The 14959-nt window shown below is 32.7% G+C and overlaps 3 protein-coding genes, 1 long non-coding RNA gene and 1 pseudogene across 4 annotated transcripts; 3 read left to right on the forward strand and 2 right to left on the reverse strand.

Moving 5' to 3' along the window:
- The first annotated feature begins 478 nt into the window (after window positions 1–478).
- Window positions 479–1863, forward strand: LOC131661110 (F-box/kelch-repeat protein At3g23880-like; annotated as a pseudogene).
- A 1518-nt stretch (window positions 1864–3381) lies between these two features.
- Window positions 3382–4570, reverse strand: LOC131661112 (NAD(P)H-quinone oxidoreductase subunit O, chloroplastic-like). Its single transcript, XM_058930534.1, has 6 exons — window positions 4308–4570; window positions 4159–4214; window positions 4003–4068; window positions 3857–3898; window positions 3671–3730; window positions 3382–3562 (listed from the first exon to the last, which is right to left on the reverse strand). Exons 1-6 carry the CDS (start codon window positions 4537–4539, stop codon window positions 3533–3535), a joined length of 486 nt encoding a protein of 161 aa, XP_058786517.1. The 5' UTR covers window positions 4540–4570; the 3' UTR covers window positions 3382–3532.
- Window positions 4571–4719: 149 nt separating this feature from the next.
- LOC131661111 (ABC transporter I family member 10-like) lies at window positions 4720–7286 on the forward strand. The gene is made up of 6 exons (XM_058930533.1): window positions 4720–4876; window positions 4958–5129; window positions 5207–5293; window positions 6431–6556; window positions 6643–6765; window positions 6944–7286. Exons 1-6 carry the CDS (start codon window positions 4797–4799, stop codon window positions 7151–7153), a joined length of 798 nt encoding a protein of 265 aa, XP_058786516.1. The 5' UTR covers window positions 4720–4796; the 3' UTR covers window positions 7154–7286.
- An 812-nt stretch (window positions 7287–8098) lies between these two features.
- On the forward strand, window positions 8099–12065 carry LOC131661113 (GDP-mannose transporter GONST1-like). The gene is made up of 8 exons (XM_058930535.1): window positions 8099–8622; window positions 8732–8871; window positions 10224–10353; window positions 10583–10681; window positions 10874–11028; window positions 11192–11308; window positions 11412–11509; window positions 11624–12065. The coding sequence occupies exons 1-8, from the start codon at window positions 8401–8403 to the stop codon at window positions 11680–11682; spliced, it is 1020 nt and encodes a 339-aa protein (XP_058786518.1). The 5' UTR covers window positions 8099–8400; the 3' UTR covers window positions 11683–12065.
- On the reverse strand, window positions 11623–14726 carry LOC131661115 (uncharacterized). Its single transcript, XR_009301116.1, has 2 exons — window positions 14628–14726; window positions 11623–14356 (listed from the first exon to the last, which is right to left on the reverse strand). It is a non-coding gene; the product is annotated as an uncharacterized LOC131661115 (long non-coding RNA).
- Between the last annotated feature and the right edge of the window lie 233 nt (window positions 14727–14959).

A 14959-nucleotide genomic window follows, 5' to 3' on the forward strand; every position in this document is an offset into this window, starting at 1 on the left:
GCACTTTAACAAGTCTCTAGCCCAGAAAGCGCTTCCCATTTATGATTGCCTAAAAGCGCTTTCCGTTTGTTTGAATTCCCTGGTGCCTAATCGATTAACCTGGAAAGACAATTTAGATGATATTTATAATGCTTAGGATGATTATAACTGACTCAACAAATTTGGATTTGTTCATGATACAATAGACAATCACTCTTGAAAATGTGTGTGACATATTCCCACTTCTGAGAAGGGGAAATTCTGAGAAGCAAAAATATACCACATCCACTTTCAATATATGAGGAGGAGAATGCTCGTCTAACAAACATGAGACTGAAAATGATGCGGCGTACTTTGTGGAGTCTATTATTAGCATTATCACTTTGCTGCTAGCTCGTACTAGTGGAACTTTAATTTTTTAAAATAGTTTTATGCTCATACTAGTAGAACTTTATTTTTCAAAATAATTTTATGTTTTTTTCTTTTCTTTTTCCCACGTGTAAAATAAAAACTACTTTGGTAACAAAATGAACCCTAGTTTTTTTTATAACATACTCTACCTTAGTTTCCTTAAATACCTACGTATCTTTAAAAACACACCTTAGTTTCCTTAAAAACACACCGAATGAACCACATTCACATTCACCCGTCGGAAACACGGTTGCTAAGGTATAATGACGCCATGCAGCGAGAACGACGTCGTTTCTTCTTTGCCAACCACAGAGGAACCAACCTTGACCGGAACCCTACCTACTCTTCCGTTTGAACTTGTGGAAGAAATACTTTGTAGACTACCGGTGAAGCTACTCCTGCAACTCCAATGACTCTGCAAGTCCTGGAAATCTCTAATCTCCGACCGTAAATTCGCAAAAAAGCACCTTCAAATGTCAAAGATTTGCCAGCAAGAACACCATCTCCTCTTAAGCACCAGGAGCCAATCAGGTGAACTATGGCATTCCCCAATTCTCTCTTTTTTCAACAATGTATCAAACTCTACTATCACACCGAAGAAACTCAAGTGCCCGACTGACGACAATTATTTGGAAATTTCCTCGTGCCACGGCATCCTTTGTCTCACCAATAATGCCCATTTTGCTGTTTTGTGGAACCCTTGTATTAGAAGATTCAATAGTTTGCCTCCTTTAAACACTCGATGGGAAAATAATACTTATTCCCTTGAAGAAGTTCCTTCCTTATACAGCTTTGGATATGACCATACCAACGATGTTTACAAGGTTGTTGCTATTTCTTTCCTTAACCACTCAGAAAAAGTAGTTAATGTTTATACTTTGGGTACGGACTATTGGAGGAGGATTATGGACTTTGCATATTATCCAATGCTTACACCAGGAGTATTTGTGAGCGACGCTGTTAATTGGTTTGTATATGATGTTTCGAGTGGTTCTTATAGTATCATTGTTTCTCTTGATTTGAAGAATGAGTCGTATCAAAACCTTCCTCAGCCGAATTTGGAGAAGGGTTATTTAACTTTGGGGGTGTTATGGGATTGCTTGAGCATCTTTGCAAACAATGATGTGTTTTTGAATATTTGGGTTATGAAAGAATTTGGAAATAAAGAGTCTTGGACTAAATTGTATGGTGTTCCTTACGTGGAAATCCCCGGTGTTGTTCATTACTATACCAAGGTTGTATATATTTCGGAGGATGATCAAGTGCTATTCGATGGTTATGAGTGGAGGAATCTCAATTTGAAGTTGGCTGTTTACAATGCGAAAACAGGTACTTTCGAGATTCCTGAGATTCCAAACCTCAATAGGATTGAGCCAAGAGTCTACACTGAGAGTTTGATATCACCATGTTCTTAATGTCGCGATGAAGATGCTATGTTATGCTATCTCACTTGAAAATGAGATTCAACTTCAACACGAGTTAATTTATATTTTTGTTTTCAATTATCTACTTGTTTTGATTCCCTGTGACATCACAGATCATTGTAAATTAATGATTGATGGAATACAAGTTGACTAATTGTTGTTCTTCTCACTTGTTTTAGAGTTAAAGTTCTCTTATCGTGAATTGCATTTTAAATAGTTGACAATCATGCATTGTTTTAGATGGTTTGTGGTTTGATTTTTCTATGATTGAACTTACAATTTAGATGTTATATTGTCAGCTAAGTGTTGCTCAAATTTCTTAATATTCGCTTTAAAACTTGCACATTGCATTCTGAACAGGACTAAATGATAGTATAATAAAACTATTTTGATGTTTATTTTAATATTCAACTTTGGCAGATATGCAGCCTTTTGAATATTGGATTTTTGGTAACTTTTCTCAATGATAGGTGGAACTATTTGTAAGAATTAGTATATCAGATACATATAACTAACCAAGGAATTGGAGGAAACAATGTATAGAACTTTAACATTGAAAACAATGTATTATAGCATTGTCTGTGATTATTTATCTTTGTAGTTATATATTTGAAGTACCTACTACCGATTGTCATTTTAAACTGCCTTAAGCCCGTTCCACATATAGGGAAAGAGTCTAAAGTTGGAAAGGCACAGCCCTTGAGATTTTAAAATTTATTCGATCACATCATAGTTGATATATACTTTGGAAAGTGTTCTAGAATGAGTGAAGCTCACTTTTAATTTCTTCCAATTCCAAGACTTATTTGATCAATCATATCAGGAAAAGAAAATTCATTATTCTCCAACATCCTCAACAAAAGTTCTATCTGACAGTTCAGCTTATGGAGCCCAAAAAAAAACAGGTTGTTAATTGTATATGGAAGCATTCTGATGCATCGAGAGTGTGCCTTATCTGTGATGTCGTCAGTCAGCAAGGTGGGAGGGAAGAAGATGGCTCAGGTTCTATAATTTTGCATTTTTAGTAGATTCATTCTACTTTTCAGACATGGAAAATAAGTTTTGTATTTGCTAAAAGTACAATACATGACAACTCCTAATGATTAGGGGCTGTCAAAGGCCTTTAGGACTTTTTGTGAGATTTAGAGTTAGCTCACAAAGGAAGGTGAAAAGCTCTGTATGTGGTATTTGCATAATGGGATTGGATCCTTATCTCAACCCTTAGACTGAGGTATTTATAGAGGTTTCCCTGGATCTGGGGCAGAGAGAGGTTACCCACTCTCCTTGACCAGGTATGTGAGGAGGAAGGAATACGTGCTTCCTTGGATCGTGGGGGAGGTGTTTATCCTCTTTGACATCCTCTTTGGACCTGTTGTAATGGGACACATCATATCCCGCATCTGTGGAGAAGTGGGTGAAGCCCAATCGGGCAAGTTGATATGTGTATCTAAGCGACTTCAGGGCCCATTTTGGACGGCCTAAGACTTCAAGGAACAGCTCGCCCCCGCCAGTGTATTGGTTTTTAAAACCCCTTTGGTGGACTATCCTCTTTAAGGGCCCTAGTAAATTTATAATGCTAACAAAAATCTTGTATTTCAGTGCTTTATTTGACCTATTTGTGTCACAGGTGGTATTTCAATTTAATCCAGTTGAATCATACAAAACTAGGCAAACATGAAATTGTATATATTACATAGTTCTGCACTCCATCTGAAAGATTATAGCCTCTCATAATTGAGCTTCTCTGACTGCAGTAAAAAAAGAAAAGACTCAGTGCTCCCAAAGCAACTAAAATGAAAAGAAACCAAGTGTTTATTTTTAGATTGTAGCAGCCATCAGAACAAGTTAAACATTACCTTGATAAGCATGTATGTAGGAAGCCAAGCTGGAGCTGTTGGGATTCCTACCCATGCAATCTATGAGTTAAGCAAGGGTAAGCTTTTTGTATCAGAATATTACCAACTTAATTGCAAACACTTGACAATTTTACCATAATTGAAACTATATATACTCCTATAGCACACCATTGGTAAGTTACTTACAAGTGCATACTCTCCTGTTTCAAATATTCGCATATCCAGAACCTAGAAATACAAGTTTACCATTTCCAATTAATTAAACGTGCATCATATAAGTGCTTATACTATAAAATCAATCAATTTTCTATAATCTTTATGTATTTGTTTACCTCGCCACGGTCTTGATAAATGTAGTCCAATCCTTTGTAATAAGGTGGGTGTCCAACAGAAAGATACTGAAACATGAACCTCGTACATGTTCTGTTAGTATTCCTCACAGTTCAAATAACTACTATAAATGAAACAATGAATAATCATCTTCTTACATTGACGCTATTGAGATATTTCTCCTTGTCCACTCTCACAATCTGACCTTTCTTCACTGTCCACAAATTAACAAAAATGAATCAGAGTCAACAACATTCACTATATAACATCAAAATTCAAATAAATAGTGATTGATCGGTCGACTCACTGGAATAAACAGGTTTCTTGGGAAGAGCCTTAGGGGCAGGAGTTGAAGACTGAGACGAGGATGTGGAAGCATCACTCTTAGTCTGTGGCTGTGAACTGCCACCCGGTTCACCGGCTTGAGCTGCACGAATCAACGGGAAAGAACAATGGCCATGTTTCCTTCCCAATGTTTTTGAAAAATGTGAAAGAGAAGGGAAGGAAGTGTAGTAGCAGAGATTCACACAGAAAGCCATGACGAGTGATGCAAAGCCATACAAAATATATAGATAAGAAAATAAGATGATACTCTTTTGTTTTATAGTTAGTGACAAAAATTCATGACACTATAGCATCAGATAGAATTGATGATTAATTAGAATATGCCACATCAGATAAAAAGATAGGAATAATAATAATAAAAATAATAATAATAATTTGATAAAATAGCCGTGGAATTGACGAGAAATAAAAGAAAAGAGAGAAAAAAATAGTAAAAATAAAAACTCATGCTATGAATCTCTCTTCTCTCAGTTTTACCGCTCAGCATCGTGTTGCTCCTCTATATTCTACACTTCCCACTGCTGCTACTAGGTTTATCTAATTTCTAGATTTGTTTTAGTTCATTTTCGTTTGGGCATTTTCACAAACAGGTTGTGCGTTTGTATTTCGCAGGGGTAAAAGTGTGGATAGTGTTGCAATTGAAGGTCGTAATCTGAATTTTTCATTCACCGCGAGGCAAAGTAAAGATGTGCAGGCTCTTAGAGATTGCTCTCTTCGCATTCCTTCCGGGCAGTTTTGGATGCTTCTTGGACCCAATGGGTGTGGAAAATCAACACTCTTGAAGGTAAACATAGAAGCAACTCTATTAACTGGTGTGATTAGAATCAAGAATAGTAATGTAACTGTGAGCTTTACATGCAGATTTTGGCTGGTCTATTGACTCCATCTTCAGGAACAGTATATGTGAAAGAACCTAAAAGTTTTGTTTTCCAAAATCCAGATCATCAGGTTTGGCTTTTTTTTTTTGGTGCTGATTGATTGATTCATTGTGAAAGGAACACAATTTGAAGTTTCAATTTTGAATTTACTTTTGATACAATACTAGTGTAAAAGTTTAATATCATCAGTGAATCATAACTAATCATATGTGTCGTTTTAATATCGCGCTATTGCTTCCTTGCTATCTGTAGACTCAAATTTGTATAGCTTGTCTGAAAAGTAGTAGTTTGATCTGAAAAATAGGATATAAAAGTCATTATTTATGTGATTATTTATCCCTTAACATGGCTACCTATAATTAATCTGCTCAAGCCATTTTCCAACCTTTCCATATGCCTTATTTGTTTATTTTGCAAGCAAACACTCCCTTCCACAGTTTTTATTGTCCATTGCCACTGATCTGAGTCCAGGCTAACATCAACTAGTACCCGATCAACATTCTAGTGTTCTGAAGAAACATGCCTTTTTTTTCCTTAGCATCTAAAAGTTTAAGAAGTGGCACTGACAGGTTTAGTTGGAGAAAATGTTTTCACTAGTAATTTAACAGGGGTCTTGTTAATGGTGACTTAAGGGCATTGGTTTAGGAGTTAAAAAATGGAAACTATTTATTGATCAAGATGACGTTTAACAGGGGTCTTGTTAAAGTTGATACAAGGTGCCTTGTGAAAGGGAAAAGAGAGGAGATTAATTTAGTTTAGTGCATTCCATGTCAATTCTTCTCCAAACTTTCCTGTAAATTTTCCTTTATTATTGAGCACAATAAATATACTTGATTTATCTTTTCTGCACGCTTTAATTAATAACAACTGATCGTAAGAGTTTCATTGTCAATGGTGCTTTCTAATGAATTTGAATCATTCAAATTAGATATACTCACTAAAATACACTTGAAGTGAAACTTCATTTTAATGTTATCTTGATGTCTGCAGCGCTGATAAAACTGTTATGATCCAAAAAGAAAAGAAAAAACCATTCACAACACAAAATGGAAAATCAAAAACTTGATTTTATTATCAATCTATAATTACTGAAAAAGGTCCACCAATTTTAACTGTACAACTTGAATGTGCATCAGTGTATGTATGGTCTATTTAATAATAATAAGTCTGTAAAGTGTGTAGTATAATTGTATTGCATTTGTTGCAGGTGGTGATGCCTACAGTCGATTCTGATGTTGCATTTGGTCTTGGTAAAATCAATTTGGCCGATGATGAAGTCAGATCTAGGGTGTCTCAAGCTTTACACGCTGTTGGTTTAGCTGACTACATGAAGGTAGTATGGACTTTGACTTGAATGCCAAAACAAATGTGTGAATTGTACGTATAATAAACGAATTTTCCCTCTGTTGCAATAATCAGAGATCTGTCCAAACTCTGAGTGGTGGCCAGAAGCAGAGGGTTGCCATTGCTGGTGCTCTAGCAGAAGCTTGTAAGGTTCTGTTATTGGATGAGCTCACAACATTCCTAGATGAAACTGACCAGGTGATCTTTAAATTGCGATGTTCTATGTCATCATTGCCATTAGATCATGGTTCTGTCCTAATGATGAAATCGACATAGTATAACTTTTTACTTTTTCTTACTTGTGAATATGAGGGCTTTTGACGTTTCGGCGTAAGACCAACCCTTACTGATATATATTTTGCACTTTCCCTTTAAGGTTGGCGTTATCAAAGCTGTTAGAAACTGTCTGGATACTTCTGAAGAAGTTACAGCATTATGGGTCACCCATCGTTTGGAAGAACTAGAGTATGCAGATGGTGCAATCTACATGGAAGACGGAAAGGTAGTCATGCATGGAGAAGCAGCAAGCATAAGGCGTTTCATCGAAGCCAGACAATCTGCCTATATTAACCAGATTAATTCTTAAACAAGTCATCTTTGTATCTGAAAATATGTCTTTTGTCAAGCATTGAAACTAAACTCAGCATGATTGAAAGGTTACATCACAGTATCACATTTGATTTTTCTCCTTTGAAAAATGAAACTCAGCACAATTGAAAGCTATGGTTGCCATACTTGTATTTTTTTAGTTGATGTGTAACTGAAAACTTAGAACAAGTCTAGTATCATAGAAGCATTAGAACTTTGACCTGGAACTCAAAAATTAGGTAATATTCCTTTCATAATTCATTGCTGAAATGTCAGCACACCATAAGTTAGTGGATTCTAGCTGATATATGTCTATTTTCAATGAAATTCATTTTGGTCACATAGACAACTTGTAGATATGTATACTTTTCTAATTAAAATGGTGCCATAAAGTCAACACTTAGATAACAAGTTGCCTTCTTTTTTGATACAACCACTATTGAATAAAAAACTATTTGTGCTTTCTCATTATTATCATTATTTATTTATTTGAATAAAGATTTACTTAGTCTAAAAAAAAAAACTCTGAGACTCAATTTGATCTTAAAAAAATTTAGCTTATGAAAAAATAAAACAACTTAATTTCTTTGATCACTATTAAAAAAACAATTAAATCTCTAATAATAATTTAAAAAGGTTAAGTTCATCCCTAACAGTAATTGAAAAGGACAACTTAGTTTATTTATGTAAAAAAAATATCCATATATAATTTACTATTCAATAAATTGTAAATTTTTTTTCTTTCTTAACATTTACTCAACCACCATTTATATAAATACATACTGTTAAAGAAAATATAAGTAACATGTATTTATTTTTGGCACACCATTGGTACCATTATTTTGGATATACTGTGAAAAAAATTTGGTGATGGCTGGTTTGTCATTTCTCTCACATTAATAATTAGAGATTAAATTGAGTATGGAGTTTTTCACGTGAGCACGATGCACAGTCTTATTTATTTATTTTGTATTTCAGAGTCCTTAAAAAAAAAAAAAAACTATGATTATTTATATTTTAAGCTAAACACCATTACATACAAACTAGAAATCGAAATCACAGACATAATTGAACAAGAAGAAGAAGAAGAACCTTATAACTTTTGAATATTTCCCTCTTTATTAGAAACCCTCGATCATAAACAAACAAGGGTTTCTCAAAAACGAATCTTTTCACCTTTTCACCTTTTTCCTTTCACTCAACATCGCCGGAACAGAGCTCCACCACCACCGCCGTGAGCTTGAAATGAAGTCTTCTTTGGATGATGAACCTGACGAAGAAAACGGAAAGTTGCTGGAAAAGAGCAAAGAGAAAGGCTCGAGAAATGGAAGGGTTGTTAAAGTACATAATCAAGCGTTATTATCTGGACTTGCTTATTGTCTTTCCTCTTGTGGCATGATTTTAGTTAACAAAATTGTACTTTCTAGTTATGATTTTAATGCTGGAATTTCTTTGATGGTTTATCAGGTAATTTATTTATTTATTTCCCTTTTTTGTGTGTTTTTATATCTTTCTCTAACTTTGGTTACTTTATAGTTTAATAATGATGTGAAGGTTGATGGTTTTGTTGATGCAGAATTTGATTTCGGTGATTATTGTTTCTGTGTTGAGTCTTCTGGGTTTAATCTCAACTGAACCACTCACATGGAAATTGATTAGAGTCTGGTTTCCTGTCAATGTTATATTTGTTGGAATGCTAATTACAAGCATGTTTAGGTATCAACTCTTCAACTTTCTGCCTATTATAATGCTTTCTTTTATCTTTCATTACAATATATCTGTGAAGCACGGAACAGACACAACACTCACAAGTCGACAACAGTAATAATTTCAGAAATTATTTAACTGAAAGTAATCATATGGGCTGGTGTCTCGTCAGACACTGAGCACGCCTTTGATCAGAAATGTCTGTGCTAGTGCTATAAGGCAGTATATCGATAACCTAACAAAGGGGTGATGGGGGCAGATACTTTGGGACTAGTTTTCTAATACAGGAGGCGCACACTCCCATTAGCTTAGCGATAACAGTTAGAAAAAAAGGACAGATTACAATTTTTACAATTTAAGCATCTTGTATCCATCATTTAAAATGACAGTATAATAGAGGGGGATGTCAAGTCAATCATAGAATTTAAACAACGTATATGCAATGGAGTGATGCTTGCTTATGGTGTAATTTGTGACAAAAAAGCAACTCTTAAACATAAAAAATTCTTTACCACCCAACTATAAGATCTCTAATGTTGTATGAGAATGAATGGTAAGAAGTTAAAAAAAAAAGTAAGCTCAATGTCACAGAGATGAGGATATTTCAGTGAAGAGTGTTTACACTCTTAAACAAAATAAGATTAAGAATGAAACCTTTAGAGAGAAAGTTATGCTCATAAATGATACTCTCTGCTTCAGTGATTTGAGCATTTTTTAAAAGACAAGGAGAAGAACTTGTAAGGCGGGTAGATTAGTTGGAAGATAGTTCAATGGTTACAGGTAAAAAGAGGCCCAGGAAAAACTGTAGGTCCGGGGCCAAACAGACCATTAAGAATTTGGATTTAAATGGTTTGTCATTAGACATTATTTATGATAAGTTATTAAGGCATCATTTGATTGATGTCCCCATCATGGCATAAGGCTTTGGTTTTTGTAATGTATCATATGCTTCCAGTTTTTTAAAAACTAATCTTTCCGAATTAGTGTTTATTGATAGGTACAAAATTGAGTTGATTTTTTTAAAAGAATGGATTTCTGTTTGATGATGAGTGTGAAACTGCATTGATTTTTTTTTTAAAAGTTAGTATTTGTAATGTGTTCAGAGGGATTTCATTTGAGTACTCTGGTGTAATTATGAAATTGAAACTTAGAGCTGATATTCATCCAGGAAATGCTTTGCCTGTTTTTGGGGAGTATCCAAGTTATGAACTCTTAAGGGTGTTAAGTTTTTAATCGTCAAGCATGTGATATTCACATTTCAATCTTTCAAGTGTCAATTTATGGATTCAAATTACATAGAGCAGTTTCTATCTCTCTTGCTTGATTGTATTATTTTGCTTATTCATTTGTATTGCATGCAGTTTGAAATACATTAATGTAGCTATGGTGACAGTCTTGAAGAATGTTACTAATGTCATAACCGCCGTTGGTGAAATGTACTTGTTCAAGAAGCAGCACGAAGGCAGAGTCTGGGCCGCTCTATTTCTAATGGTATGTTTAAGAGCTTGACATTAAGAAACTTGTAATATCTGTGTTTGGCAAAGCACTCACATGTTTTACCTTATAAGTCGTGGTTTGTTTATTATTTATTACATCTTCTACAACCATCCCCGGTTATTGTAGTTGTCAAAGGTTGATTCATTGTGCAGAATGTTTTATTTCTCTAATCAGAGCAAACACGTTTTTGTATTACCGAGTGACTCTTCCCTTTTCCCTGCAGATCATTTCAGCAATAACTGGAGGGATTACTGATCTCTCTTTCAATGCAACTGGCTATGTGTGGCAGACACTAAACTGTTTCTTAACTGCATCATATTCTGTGAGTATTAGTGCTTTATGATTAAGCTTCATTTATTTATATAATAAGTTTCATTCTTTTTTTTGATGCACTTACTTTTCTTACCATTCTGTTGTTTTCTGGGTGCTTTTTAAATAAAATTTACACTTAACAGAAAAGGTTTTAGCTTTTAATTAAGTGTGCTGATTAGTTGATTGTTTTTTATTGCTGCAGCTGACCCTGCGAAGGGTCATGGATACGGCAAAGCAATATACAAAATCTGGAAATTTAAATGAGTTTTCAATGGTCTTGTTGAACAACACTCTTTCTTTGCCTCTGGGAATTTTTCTGATTTTAGTATTCAGTGAGGTGGATTATCTCCTAAGCACGTGAGTTTTCTCCCACATTTTGCCTTTGAAGTCATTATGTGCTTCACATGTTTTCATCTTCTTATCAAAGACTATGTAATGTCATTATGTAAAAAAGCTATCCCTTTCATTTTCATTTTGCAAATCTCATTATTAAACAATAGTAATGTATTTCAATTGACAGGCCTCTTCTAAGATTGCCTAGCTTTTGGCTAGTGGTGACATTCAGTGGAATTTTGGGCCTAGCAATTAGCTTCACATCGATGTGGTTTCTTCATCAGACAGGGGCTACAACTTACAGGTGCGATTATTGTTGCTCTCTAGAGAAGATAAATTCATACTTAATTTCAGTTTCCTAATATCATGCTATACAACATGTCTAATAACTAGTTTGCGATCTTCAGTCTTGTAGGTTCACTGAATAAGATACCACTTTCAATTGCTGGCATCTTTCTGTTTAAAGTTCCTACTAGTTTGGAAAACTCTGCGAGCATTTTATTTGGTTAGTTTTTTGCATTAACTGAAAGTTTGCATTTATTATTATTATTAGAATAAATATGTACAAGTTTGAATTACATCCTTATTTCAACACTGAAGGTAGAAATGCAAATTGCAGGTCTTTTGGCAGGAGTACTTTTTGCAAGAGCCAAAATCCGTGAGAGATCTCAAACTTGAAGAGCAGTATAAGGAATTTATCTCAGCTACGAAGTTAAAAGTTCAATCTTTTGATTTTGAGGTGTCATCAAAGAGATCAAAGAGATGATGATATCAGTTAAACTAACTTTCCCACCCTTGAAAAGATGTGATTGGTGCGAGTTGGTGATTGCTTCTCTTTGAGTGAGTTTTTGAATCTAATTGGGGAAGAGTTGCTTGGATTGCATTGATAGCAGCACTGGAAGAAATATTTGTATCTAACCTTATTCATGTATCATGTATCACTTAACAAATTATTTAAAGCTAAAATTCTCATGGAAATGAAAAAAATTGCATCTTGCATCTTGAGACAAAGGGTCACATTCTCTGTAGTTTTTCTTTTATCCTAAACTATTTTATTGAGAGTTGTGTCTTGTTGATAAGTAAATAATATAGGAGGTTAAATCTCCTGGCAAAATCTTATGACATTAGATATATTAGATATAAGGATCATCTTTCTTGATATCTAATATTTTATCTATTCATAATCATAATCAAGAGAAAAATATTTATACACTACAAATGGACACTTTAATTTAAAGAAAAAAAAATTGAAAGACTAAATAGTAAGATGAAGTTTATTGTATCTTTAGTTTATTTTAATAGTTTAGAAATTATATTAATAAGATAGTATAATTTATAGACAAGATTGTTTGTCTATTCCATTTTGTTGGTTTTCAATTACTATATGTTTATTCGATTTTCTAGATTTTAAAGAGAAAGCATCAAAGCTTATATGACAAATCACAATTCATTTGAAAGTTAATCAATATTTCTGCTCTTCTTTTTTTTCCTTGAACTAGCAGGATACCCGTGCATTCGCACGGGTACTGGTATGGTACGCGCATTTGTTTTCAATATATAATAAAAATGAAATGAAAGAAAAATTAAATTGTTAAATCAAAAATTTTTATTTATTGTTTATTTATTTAGAAGATGAAATGTAAATGATATCAATATTTGGATCAGTTGTTTCATTTTTCCCGTTTTATATAATTTCTACGATATAAGAAAACAAACAATAAAATTTTATTAACTCACTACATGTTCAGACTACATGTTTAGATCAGTGGTTTCATTTTTCCATAATAAAGTTGGATTAGTAAATTATTCCTTTTTATTGAGGTGACATAAGAGAGAGTTGGTATTCAATGTCAGAAAAAAGTGAAAAAAAAATGAATATAGCATTAAATATTATATCACGAAATATTTTGATATTCAATATCAAAAATATTTGTATCAACAATAACTTTTTCCAATTTATAAAAATATTTTTTTCCGTTTATAAAAATATTGTATTAACAATACACATTTTCATTTGTATTCGTATCAACAATATACTGTTTTTCATTTAAAAAATATTTATATTAACAATAGACTTTTTTTCGATTATAAAAATATTTATATCAACAATACGCTTTTTCCCGTGTTAATAAATATTTGTTCAATAATACACATTTTCAGTTTATAAAAATATTTATATCAACAATACACTTTTTATCATTTATAAAAATAATTGTACCAATAGTAAACTGTTTCCCGTTTATAAAAAATATTTATATCAATAATTTATTTTTTTACATTTATAAAAATATATGTAACAAAAAATATTAAAATTAAATTTTGTTCAGTTTTTAAAACAAAAACAAAAATCACTTAGAAAAGAAATAAAATTTTATTTTAATTGCATAAATTTTAATTAATAATATTAATTAATTAAATTGTTGAGAGAAGATATATCCATAGATATGTTTGTTTCAGAAAATGGATTTGGTTTGTTGAAGAAAGTGGGTTGAAAAAAATCAAAAGCAATGATGAAAGATAGCCGAGAATGGAGATATGGTAAGATTATGATAATGTACATCTCGAGGATCAAACACTATGCATTAAATACATTTCAGCATACCAAAAATAATATAGTAAAAAAAATTGTTTCAATGAGGTTGCAAAAGCCTATAATAAAAAAACTTGTTTCAATGAGGTTGCAAAAACCTATATATTTCAAACTATGCCGGTATCAAAAACTATGGTAAGATTAAATGTTTTAAAATATGCTAAAAAAACTTTAGGGTCTGTTTGGTTCAACGGAGGGGAGGGGAATGGAGGGGAGAGAATTTAACTAAATATATGTTTGGTTCAAAGAAGGGGAGGGGAGGGGAGGGGAGGGGTTTTTAACAACATGTATGTTTGGTTCACAAGGGGAGGGGAGGGGTTTTTAACAACATGTATACTTAACACAAATTTATTTAAATAAACCTAATGTTCATGTGTTGTGTTTAAAACACAAATTTCTTTAGAAAATCCTTATGATGGTAGAGTAAAAAAGAGATTTATGAAAAAGAAGTAGAATGGATATTTAATACAAATGACAGAAATCAAACAAAAGGATTTTCTTCCAATTTGATTCTCCATATTTACATCGCTTTTCTCCAAATATAATTTTCTCCAGATCTGTCGAATTTTTTTCTTAGGATTTTGATTCACACATTTATGTAAAATACTAAACCAACCAAAAAAAAGAGAACACAACGAATTCAATGACTTGTCAAAGAAAAATATCACCAAAATAAACATATAAAAGAAATATATAGTGATTACGTAGAACAAAACATACCTAATGAAAGCATCATATCAAGGGGAAAGACAAATTTATAACCTGCAATAAAATAAGAAAAAAAAGTTAAAAATGGTCAAATAGGATATTGGTTAAAAATGAAAGTTGAGAAGAAAATAAATAAATTTATAAAAATCCTAATCTGAAATGTATTCTCAAATTTATTTGAAGACAACAAATTAAAATATGGATAGAAGAAGGATGAGTGGAAAAAATGAGAAAGAAAGAGATTAAGAAGAAGAAAATGAATGAAGGTGAGAATGAGAAAGAGAAGGAAATCGAGAAAGAGAAAAAAAAGGGAAAGAAAAAGAACATGAAGCAGCAAAAGTATGCATTGGGAAGATATATTTTGAAGCAGCAGAACTTCATGTCATGTAGCAGTAGCTAGTAGCAGCATCTAAAAAGCTTTTGCATATAGGAAAGGTTGGTTGAAATGAAACTTTGTTACAATATTATAATATTTAAAAAATCATTTGCAGCTAGTTTTGTTCCAAACCAGCATTCTAATGTAACCAAAAGCAACTAATTATCTGACATTTAGTTGATTTAGACTCAATTTGCCCTTTATTATGTGCAGTGGCAGATAATTAAAAAGGGGTAATAATGTATTAACCAGAACAATTTCCTTTCTTATATTATAGATAT

The sequence above is a fragment of the Vicia villosa genome, linkage group LG3, assembly GCF_029867415.1.
Source record: "Vicia villosa cultivar HV-30 ecotype Madison, WI linkage group LG3, Vvil1.0, whole genome shotgun sequence".
NCBI classification, from domain to species: domain Eukaryota; kingdom Viridiplantae; phylum Streptophyta; class Magnoliopsida; order Fabales; family Fabaceae; genus Vicia; species Vicia villosa.

What these genes read in the sequence shown, in the direction of transcription:
- LOC131661113 (XM_058930535.1), top strand. Translation starts at nt 8,401, where the DNA reads ATGAAGTCTTCTTTGGATGATGAACCTGACGAAGAAAACGGAAAGTTG. An exon ending in CTAATTACAAGCATGTTTAG is followed by an intron (nt 8,872 to 10,223) that starts GTATCAACTCTT and finishes TATTGCATGCAG; the next exon opens with TTTGAAATACATTAATGTAG. An exon ending in CTCTGCGAGCATTTTATTTG is followed by an intron (nt 11,510 to 11,623) that starts GTTAGTTTTTTG and finishes TGCAAATTGCAG; the next exon opens with GTCTTTTGGCAGGAGTACTT.
- LOC131661111 (XM_058930533.1), top strand. Translation starts at nt 4,797, where the DNA reads ATGAATCTCTCTTCTCTCAGTTTTACCGCTCAGCATCGTGTTGCTCCT. An exon ending in CTTCCCACTGCTGCTACTAG is followed by an intron (nt 4,877 to 4,957) that starts GTTTATCTAATT and finishes TGTATTTCGCAG; the next exon opens with GGGTAAAAGTGTGGATAGTG. An exon ending in GAAAATCAACACTCTTGAAG is followed by an intron (nt 5,130 to 5,206) that starts GTAAACATAGAA and finishes CTTTACATGCAG; the next exon opens with ATTTTGGCTGGTCTATTGAC.
- LOC131661112 (XM_058930534.1), bottom strand. Translation starts at nt 4,539, where the DNA reads ATGGCTTTCTGTGTGAATCTCTGCTACTACACTTCCTTCCCTTCTCTT. An exon ending in AATATCTCAATAGCGTCAAT is followed by an intron (nt 4,069 to 4,158) that starts GTAAGAAGATGA and finishes TTCATGTTTCAG; the next exon opens with TATCTTTCTGTTGGACACCC. An exon ending in CTACATACATGCTTATCAAG is followed by an intron (nt 3,563 to 3,670) that starts GTAATGTTTAAC and finishes TTTTTACTGCAG; the next exon opens with TCAGAGAAGCTCAATTATGA.